General features: G+C 31.1%; 1 protein-coding gene across 1 annotated transcript; it reads left to right on the top strand.

Moving 5' to 3' along the window:
- The first annotated feature begins 961 nt into the window (after positions 1–961).
- On the top strand, positions 962–7,499 carry LOC130817984 (nuclear transcription factor Y subunit A-10-like). Its single transcript, XM_057683993.1, has 6 exons — positions 962–1,189; positions 2,031–2,248; positions 3,962–4,080; positions 4,172–4,240; positions 5,485–5,622; positions 6,362–7,499. Exons 2-6 carry the CDS (start codon positions 2,077–2,079, stop codon positions 6,770–6,772), a joined length of 909 nt encoding a protein of 302 aa, XP_057539976.1. The 5' UTR covers positions 962–1,189; positions 2,031–2,076; the 3' UTR covers positions 6,773–7,499.
- Positions 7,500–10,600: the final 3,101 nt, after the last annotated feature.

The raw sequence follows: 10,600 nt of genomic DNA, 5'->3' as shown, positions 1-10,600 counted from the left end.
TTTTATAAATTTTCTTCCTAAAACTCATTATAGTGATAAAAAAATTTACTATTAAAGTTAGTTTGACTAGAATAAAGTTGTATATATTATCTGACTTTCAAACTTGGTCATAAGTGGGATCTATTTATCAGAAAGTATTAATCCTCATTTTTTTTGGTTACATGGTTGGTGGGTAGAATAGGATAACTAGCTAAAAAATCACACATGATTTTTTAAAAATTAATACTTGATTTTCAACTAAAACAACACTCGATCCTCAATTGCAATGAAATGCTGTTGACTTATTGCTAATTCCACAAGCCTAAATGACACTACCTCTGTTCTTTAAATCTTACACCATTTGACTTTTCACATTCCTTATGCAAACTTTAATTGTTTTCAATTGTTAATATCTCTATTTATAATTATGAAAAAATTATGAAAATTACTATAAATTAATAATATTTTAGATCGAGACAATTCAAACAAGATTCTGTATGATTATGTTTTAACTTATACATTAAATACAATATAAGAGTCACATTTTACTGATGAATAGAGCACGATGATTAAATGGAGCAAGCAGAGTCGTCTCGTTTATTTATGGGCCCTTGATCGAAACATGAAAAGGGGCCCTAAAAATTTAAGTTATAATAAATATTATGATACTTGTTTTATTTTGTATTGTTAATATTATAACTATTTTATAAATAAATTCTAATAATTCATATTATATAACAAAATATGTACTAAATTTAATTTTTGTTAATATCAATTTTGTATATAAAAAAAAATTTTTTAGGCCCTAAAAAATTTAAGATTCTGAAAAATCGCCCACTTTACCCTTTTGCGATGGAGCAAGATATAAAGACCGGTACAATACAAAATTACAAATACAATTACAAACATTTGTATTGCATACTCTATATAAAGTAGTATTGATTTTGAGATATCTTTATGGATTTAAATAGCAAATACTTATTGCATGAAAATGTCATCTAATTGGTCACTTACAAAAATGGCCCCACAAGTCTACTATAGACTTATTAGCCGAACACCAAACACAGTCTCTATCTCCTCCTCCCTTTCTCTTCATTTTCATGTCTCCTCTCTTGAGACTAAATTTCTTCCTTATTATGGCTTAAATTTCATCTCTAATTACTTTTTTTCTATTTCCTCAACTGTATTCAACTAATCTCTTTTTTTTAGGGTTGGTAATCTTTTCTTGAATTTCTTTTTTTTTTCTTTTTATGAAATTCAATAATTAGTGGGTATTTCTACTTTTTTTTTTTTTACTTTGTGTGTAAAAATGGAATCTTTATTGAAATTTTATGCTTGCTGGGTACTACTTGATTTAATCTTATGTGGGTTTTTTGTTTGCTTTATTCCTATTACTCATGATGTTCTATAGAGGTATTGTTTGTTTGGTTTAACTATTGCTGATCATGTTGTCTATCATATAGATTGTTTTAGATTTGCAAACACCCCCTTTTTGATTTTTAATTATCAATTTTCTGTACTTTCATCTGTATTATTTGTATTATTTTTCACTTTTTTTCATCTTTTAAAATTTCATGGTTGGGTTTGATTTGTTTTTTTTGCTCAAAAGAAATCAAACTAACTATTATAATTTTTGGGTGATTTTTTATTTAATTGGATATGAACAAACTATTTTCCCACCCATTTTTAGTTTGGGAAAGGGTTCATCCTCTAATCGTGATAAGACCCGATTCTCTTCAAATGATGCATTTGTGTTCAATTGGATACGAAGAAACACACTATTTTCCAACCCATTTTTATAGTATTTTCTTTTAATAATTTAATTGTGAGTGGAAGTAGGATGACATGAAAGTGTTAGGACTTTGGGCTAAAGTGGTAGTGTTATGTGCAAACTTTTGCTTTTTTTTGAAGCCATTAAATTCTTGATCTATATGAGAGTATGGATAGAACTTTTGATTATACTATTGTCTTTTCTCATATATGCTATATGTAGTGGATATTATTATTTTGGCTTTCTGGGTTTTATTCCTAATACATATAAAATCTAACAGGTGAATAGTGTGTTCTGTGGGAAGATCATTTGAAGGGTTTATAGGGATGCAGAAGATGGGGTCCATGCCTTGGTGGGTTAATTCAGGATCACAAGATGAGCCAATCAGTTCACCTAATCTTACTCAAATTGATTGGGTTGGTGAGCATCAAAAGTCTGATGGAATTGGTTCACCAGAGAAAGATAAACAAGGAGTCTTCCATCTTTCTTTTTCTGCTGGTAAATTTCTGAATTTTTGATCTATCCTAGCTTTATTTTTCTTTTTTGAGATATGGTTAAAGAACCCGTCCGTCTTGTATGAGACCGTCTCACGGTGAGACGAACTCAAAATAGGAAGCCCATAAGGTATAAGTTTCTATTATTGGTGAGACCGTACCATACAAGAATTTGTGATATTTAAGTAAATAATGTTGAAAACATAGGATGTATGACATGTTTTGTTTGATTGTTCAGACTGAAGTATTTCTACTGTAACTTATCATGTTATGAGGGATGAATATGTACGTGTGTTTGTCTTTTGACGGTCTGTTTGGTAATCGGTATTAAATGGTGGAAATGGTAATGAAAGTTAGTGTAATTTTGGTAGGAATATCTTTTGACAAGTTTAATTGTCATTGTTAATTTGTTGTACTCCTTACAATTGATTTATAGTTGAACACGTGGTATCAGGTGGTAATGGAAAATTGTGAAGAAAAGAACTTTTTTTTTTATCAAACTTTTATTGCTGTGGGAATGACATGTTATATATCATGAAAATTTACACTACAAATTATTCTCATTCCCACTATTTAATACCGATTACCAAACGAGCCGTGAGAGTACAAAATCTTGGTGTTATAGCTCTTCCTAAGTGGGCATTCCTCTATTAGAAGCCATGTTGCAACATTTAAGCTATGTACAATCATAAGTTAATGACTTCCAACTCTTACTTGTAGTTGATTGTCTTCAAGAGTTATACCAATGTTAAAGCTCACCCTTGGATGGTTGAAGTTTACAACAACATTCCATCGTTTGAGAGTTAGATTAAATGTAACCTTACCCTTGTGTTTTTCGATTGTAGTTTGATAGCAAACCTCATCTGTAATTTCACATACAAGAAGTGCACAAGATTTAATAAGTCATATTACTATAGTTGTAGTCCATTTCAATATGAAACCAAATAATGTAAATATTTGGCTCTATGAGAACGAACTAAGGATGGGTGAGATTTTAATGGGAAAACTAATAACGAATTGCTAAGTAAAAGTTTTGGCTTGCTCTTGTGTCGGAATTCAATGAAGAATTAGAAAGCTTATTGTTCTTGCTTCTATCCTAATCTCTCAATTGAAGAAAATACACCTCTTTGTTTTGAAAGGGGTGAGGCGCCCTAAGGCCCTAAGGGTCCTTAGGGCCTAGGCTGCACTGGGGAAATGCGCTAGCCTTTTGGTGTGAGGCTATCTAAAATCCTAATAAAAATATAATTAAAGCCACCCAAGAAAACATAGGAAAAACCTAGAAGAAAAAAAGAAACAAAAAAAGGAAGAACAAAAGCAAAATTTAAGAAATGAAGAGAGAACGTATATGGTGAGCGCACGCATAGATGGGCTTCTGAAGCTAAGACCAAAGGCGCTCTAAGGCACTTTCCTCTAGGCCTATATGCGCCTTGAGGCATCATTTAGGCACATAAGATCCTTTGACGCGCTCGCTTTAAGGAGTCACCTTGCCTACTCCTATCAACGTCATCAACCTTAGGCACTCCAAGGCGCGCTTTTTAAAGCTAGATGTACTTTAGTGAACCATAACCCAAGGGTAAGTTTACAACCTGAATCTGCCCACAATTTTTTTTGGACTATTTGTGCATGAACTGTCAATTTTTGTTCTATTTTAAGACACATAAATATAAGACTTGTTTGTTTATTGGTGGTTGAATTCTTGTGAAACTCTTTTGCTTAGAGGAGAACAAGAACTCTTTGAAAGAAAACGATGTGCTCGAACTTCAAACAAACAATTTTCCGCAACTATTCTATCCCCACCAGAAGAACTATTTTGAGCTAGGACTCGGTCAGCCAATGGTAAGTCTTTCTATTTTAGGAAAGTTCAATTCACTAATGTTTGTGACATTATTCTGAGTAATTTCATGAAGTGTTTGATTAAATTTCTTAGGTTTATGCAAATTATTCTCATGTAGACCAATGCCATGGGTTTTTCGCGGTGCATGGGGCTCAGCCTACGGTTAGTTACTCTTCTCGAAGCTTTGTTATTGTGTAGAGACTTGAATGTTCTCGACTCCTTCGGTCTTTTATGTAATTGTCATCCACAAGAATTTATTTACAATAATGTTATGTGTGTAGAATATACGACTATTTCGTGCTTATAATTTGCTCTGAAGGCTACATATATCTTGATCGATATATGACCGACCAGTTTCACATGATTTGCTAATCTCATCGCAGTTCGCAAATGAAAAAAGGCGAATTATGGACGATTATGGGGTATTCTTGGGCAAATTTGAGCGAATCGTGAATTTAAAAATTGAATTTGCTAGCGAATTATATTACATTGTGACTGACCCTTGATCCATAGACCCTTAAAGATCGGTTTTGTCCTTAGAATTTTAGTGAGAGCCTTGCAAACCAACAAAGTAAGACCCTTGGAACACATGTGTCTTAAATCTTAATATAAGGAGACCCTGATGTTAAGAGTATAATGAGACTCTTGAGCCTGCTAAGCATGTAACTGTAAATTTATTGAAATGATCTATCGTACTTCTGCGGCTCGTTTGGTTGTTGGTACTAAAAGATGGTAATAGAAATTACTTATAATGTAGATTTTTACGAAATGTACCATGTCATTTCCATTGTATGGAACTTTGATCATAAAAAAGTTTTTATTCACAGTTTTCCGTTATCACTTCATATCACCTTTTTAAATGGTAATGCGTTGGAATGATTTTTGTGAAGAAAATGAGACAATTAAAAGAGAATAAGCATCACCATAAAAATTTTCAAGAGATTTTTCTATTAAAATTACACTAACTGTTCATTACCAGTCTCACACACTGTCACGTGATTTACTAATCTCCTTATAAATCGCGAATTAAAAAAAGTGTATTATGGCCAGTTTTGGGCTATTTTAGAGTTATTTTAAGCTAATCACGAATCCAAAAAACGAATTCACAAGCGAATCATGTTAAACTGGTTCCATTGTTTTGTTTGCTTCATTACAACATAGTAATGACATAGAACTTTTGATGAAATTTTAAACTACAAATTATTCCCAATACCACCATATAGTACCACTAACCAAAGGGGCAGTAAGTATATGATGTAATAGGTTTCCGTTTATTCCCATCTCGTATGAAACGTTGCGATTCAATGTCGATAGTCTTTTAAGCCATATTAGTTGTCAATATTTGTAAAATTGGAATGTTTGCAAAAAAATATGAAGTTATAACGAGAAATTTTCCTGTAATTCAGGGTCGTGTAATGCTACCATTCAGCTTAACAACTGAAGATGGACCTATTTATGTAAACCCAAAACAGTATCATGGGATTTTACGTCGCCGTAAAATGAGAGCTAAGGAAGGGATGAAGAACCGGTCTACCAAAGATAAGGTACTAGTATTTGATTGGGAAGTACTTTAAAGAGCTATATCTCATTGCATCAATTGAAATTTGTTTGTTTAATGTCTTTAATTGTGCATATACCGGACAAATTAATTTTTTATCGTAATTGCTATAAGCCCATAACGGTAACGATGATGCAACTAGAGGTGTTCTAAATTGACCCGATGTAACCCGACTTTAAAAACGATTTACAATTATGTAAAATACAATACGGACACAAAACTCGATTTTAAACGACGCGAAACACCTAATTGGAAATCAACCCGATGAACCGAATGAACACCTCTAGATGCAACTTTGGAGGTGATGCGGTATTCTTAACGTCAAATATGTGCCAAATCATTGAAATTTGAGTTTTTTACGCTCTTTACATGATTCTTTAGATTTGAATATCTCTATGATTTAGTTGATACGATATGATTCAATACGATTTGCACAATGATTTTATCTTAGTAATACTCTTATCATGTCGAGGCAAGATGCAACCACACTTGTTTACAACCTCATATACCGAGTAAGGTCACTTCTCATTACGTTGAATTAGTTCACGAATAGGAGTATTCTGCCAGTGTCACACGATCTGTTAATTTTGGGCGAATGTTGACCATTTCGAGCGAATCATACATTTAAAAAGCGAATTAGTTGACGAATTATGTTATATTGTCTTCTGCATTTACATTTTCCATTTTTGGTTAACTAATCACTACTGTGTGTATTGCAATCATAGCCATATATTCATGAATCACGACACCGCCATGCTTGTCGCCGTGCAAGAGGTGCTGGTGGACGCTTCCTGAACACCAAGAATTTTGAGAATAATAAAGTCAAACCGGAAACTAAAAAGACATCTGCTGATCAATTGACCTTCCTTTCGTCCCAATCATCAAGCTCAGAAGTTCTTCAATCCGAAGGTAGGCACTTAAACTGTTCAAAGGAAGTTTCCGACTGCAAAAGCTCAAACTTCTCTAGCTCCGAAGTGACTAGCATGTATTATAGCAAAGAATTCGATTGCTTTGGATTAAATCCAAGCCGTCCATTTGCGTTCCACGCTTTACCAAATCTCGAAGAAAGCAGGCAAGGCGGTAATGGTAATTGGGTTGCAACAGCAGATAGCTGCTGCAACCTCTTTAAAGCTTGAGAGAGCACGGTTAGTAAGGATGGTTACGTTAAAATGTCGATTCTTTACCGATTATGTAATCATCCTTGTCTCTAGCCGCAACAAAGGCGTATAAAAAGCTCTTTGAAGTGGTAATGTTCTCTCTTGGCAAGTCATCCTCTGGCTATTTTAGGCCCTTCTTTTGCTGCCCACTTTCAACTCTTGGGCTGTATGGCTTTAGAGTGGCTGCAATGATGAGGCCTTTTTGTAAGATACTAAACACCTTTTATCTCAAGGATGTCCTATACTTGAGTTTGTAGTTTATAGGTTTGTTGTATTTGTCATAAATCTCAGTGCGGACATTTCTCTTTGTCCTCTCTTTGAAAGGGTTATAGATATGATTTGTCCGCTGTCTTTCTCCACCCGGACTCTGACTTGTGAGGGATATTGGGTTGCTGTGATTGTCATAACTTAAGGTTTGCTAGACTTTGATGTCTTTGTCTATGCTTGTATCGTTGATTGATTGCTATGGGTCTATGCTACATTGAATTTGTAATAAATATGTACATGTATTTGGTTGCTTCTACTTGATCTTGATCAATAGCACATATGGAATTTGGATTTTGGAGTGTTGAAGAAAGATAACAAAAGGTTGAAATGATGAAATGATTATAAGAAAGTTCGTTTAGTCGTTGCTAATAAAATGCTTATTTGATGCCAAATTCGAGCAAAAAGATTTCTAATTGGAAAAAAAAAGCGCTGAGTCGGTGCTTCATGCATTATGAAAACTAAATGTGCATTTTTTTGCACAAGCAATATCTTATTTATAAGCTCTACTTTATAGCGTGAGTAATGAGATGAAAGAACACTTTCATAATGTAGAAGGTTTAGCATGATTATGTTAAAGCTCTATAGATAAGAGCTAATAAATGTTTTGTATAAATATTATTATTGAGATTAAAGTATTTTTGTTATAATTTTCTCTAGCAAAAATATTTTTAAAAACTTGAAGTCTTGGTAAAATTGTTTTCAATGCATTCTCATCTTAAATACAAAATTATCACATAAACTTTGAGATGCGCCAAGTAGTATGTAAATACGTTGTATCTTTTGAGTATATCTTAAATTATATGGTCAAGAACTTATGTGGGGGAATAATTAACACTCAAGAAAAGCATATTTGTAAACTATGCCTTGCATTTTCTATGAAGAGTATAACAACATTTTGTTCACTAATATTTTCTCAAAGTTAATAGAAGTATATTTGTAAGTTAAATTTAACAAAATAGTTTGTATATTATTATTATTATTATTATTATTATTATTATTATTATTATATCACAATTTGTCCTAATTGAGCTGACTCGTGTGCCTGTTAAGCACATTCTCTTTTGGTTTTTGTGTTACCAATTAAGCCGTGTTATTTCCCTATATTTTTGTCCACAACCTGTCTACAAACCACACCATAAGCTATCATGACTAACCATGTCACGCTTTAGGTCGAATTGAGCCATGTCCAAATCATATCTAACTCTGATTTTAAACTCAAAAGATAAAAATCAAAAATCAAACTGGTCCTTATACATGCTCTCCTAATTTTAACCTCTAATGTCTCAAGAGTAGTGCGCATTTTGTCATGGAGCAATAAAAAGAGCCCACTTGTAGAAGATTTCTTTCAAGCAAATGGTCCCTCTAAAAGACATCAATAAAAAGTAAGAATATTAATTTTATTTGGTAGACTCTTGTTTGAAATACACATTAAATTTTTATCCCCTTTGGCTATAAGTTATAAGCATTAAGTAATGCCCAAAATGGACTTAAAAGTTGTTTCATACAAGTTGTAATAAGCTTCCAAATATTGTTAACCACTTTATACCCTACACTTCATAGTATTTTACTTTTAGATTGCCTTTAAAGAAAAGGACATGAAGTTGATTTAATTATTTGTAGATAATGAGATGGAAACACAAAGAGGGTTTATACATAAACCTATAAAATTAGTGGGTCCAAATAATTTTGAAAATATATTGAAAAAATTTATAAAAAAATCTCAACTTCTCATATTAATAGAATAAACTTCTCATAATAATCGAAAATTTTGTTTATCTTCTCAAAACAATATTTTTTAGTCAAAACATACTTCGGATTATTATGAGAATAGTGAATTGCATTGAGTTAACCGATAGCAGATTTTATTTTAAGTGAATAAATTATAATTTTATTTTGAGTTAACCAATAGCAGAATTTACTAAAAATAGTTGAGATTATTTTTAATAAATTTTCCTGTGTTTTATTTTTTATTATAAAATAGTTAAAATTACCGCATTTTAAAAAAACGACATAAAATCTGTCAAATCTCAATCAAATCAAATTCAATTGAGTTTTTGAATTAGGTTAAATTTTAACATGTGAATGATACACAACTAATCTCTTTCCTTCCTTAAGAGTAGTTAAAGAAAGGAAATATCCTACTAATGGAGCCATGGCAACTCAACAACTTTCCCTTGTAAATTACACTTTTATCTTTACTAGAAGTATTATAAATAAATTAGTTATTAAACAACTTAATTAAGCAAGTTGACAACTTGCTTAATAAATCAGTTCACCAACCCAACAACAAAAATTATGGACCCACTTTGCTAGGGTTTTGACAACCCACTTAATTTACATTGTCAAATAGAAGTAATAAAGTAAAATCATATTCATTAGGAAACAAACAATATATTGACAAAACTTGAAAAAAATATGTGAAATTTGTGTAAGATCAATGTGTATTTCTATATGATCCCATTTAAAGGTTGTGGTCATGAATTTGAGAAAAATTTTGTTTACAATAATTTAGAATTAGAGCATTTAAAAAAAATTTTCACATTCTCTTATGACTTTTTTTTGACTATATGTCAATTTAACAATAAAAAATTTTAACTCTAAAATAAAAAAAATAATTAGTTTAACTTGAAAACAACTCAAAATTACATTGTTTTACACTCTAAAAAAAACTAACAATATGTCAATTTGTATTGATAGCTTGAATGAGTTTAAACTATCAATACCATTATAAATTGTCAATGAATATTTTCTCCCAAAATAAAAATGACACTTATATAGTTAGTTTTTAAATCATTCTTTGAAAATCTTATTACACTTACAAAATTGTTTTCTTTTTCAAAAAACTCTTAAGTTTCCACACAAAATTAAATAAATGGACTCAAATAATCCACATTATTTAAATTAAAATTATATAACCATTAATAAAATTAAATTTAACTTGTTCAAGAAAAAAAAGTTGAAAGATAAATCTTTGGGAGAGAGAAAAAATTGAATAGTGTCACAAACTTTTAAAAGACTTCATCCTAACCGTGCTTTGATAGTTTTTGATAAATAGGTGTTTGATAGTTTTTTTATAATTTCATCCCAACAAATAAAAGCAACACTATTAAAGAAAGACAATAATTGAAACAAAATAAAAAAAAAATCTTATAATTAATGATAGAGTATCAAATTAGGAATGAAATTATCATTTAACAACTCAAAAAAAGAAAAAAGAAGACGGTAATTGGGCGAAATCGTCAAAATCAAAAAATAAGCTTACCATACATAATTGAAGAATAAAGGTTTGTTTTATATTTTTGATTGAATTTTCTTATCTTTATTTAATAATTAGTTTGAATAAGTGAATACTAACTTGAATCACTAAAAACCCATACAATAAAATAATCAATCATGAAGATAATGAAGACAAGATATTGTAAGGAAATAGACAACGATTATTTTGTTGATAGTTTATTAATATACATTGAGAGACAAATAGCAACTACATATAGTGTTCATGAGATTATAAACGATTTTAAAGTGCTAAAAAAGCGTCGA

Source organism: Amaranthus tricolor, chromosome 7 (assembly GCF_026212465.1).
Source record: "Amaranthus tricolor cultivar Red isolate AtriRed21 chromosome 7, ASM2621246v1, whole genome shotgun sequence".
Classification (NCBI taxonomy): Eukaryota; Viridiplantae; Streptophyta; class Magnoliopsida; order Caryophyllales; family Amaranthaceae; genus Amaranthus; species Amaranthus tricolor.
The sequence above is the reverse complement of the archived record's forward strand: the minus strand, read 5'-3'. Positions and strand labels throughout refer to the sequence as shown.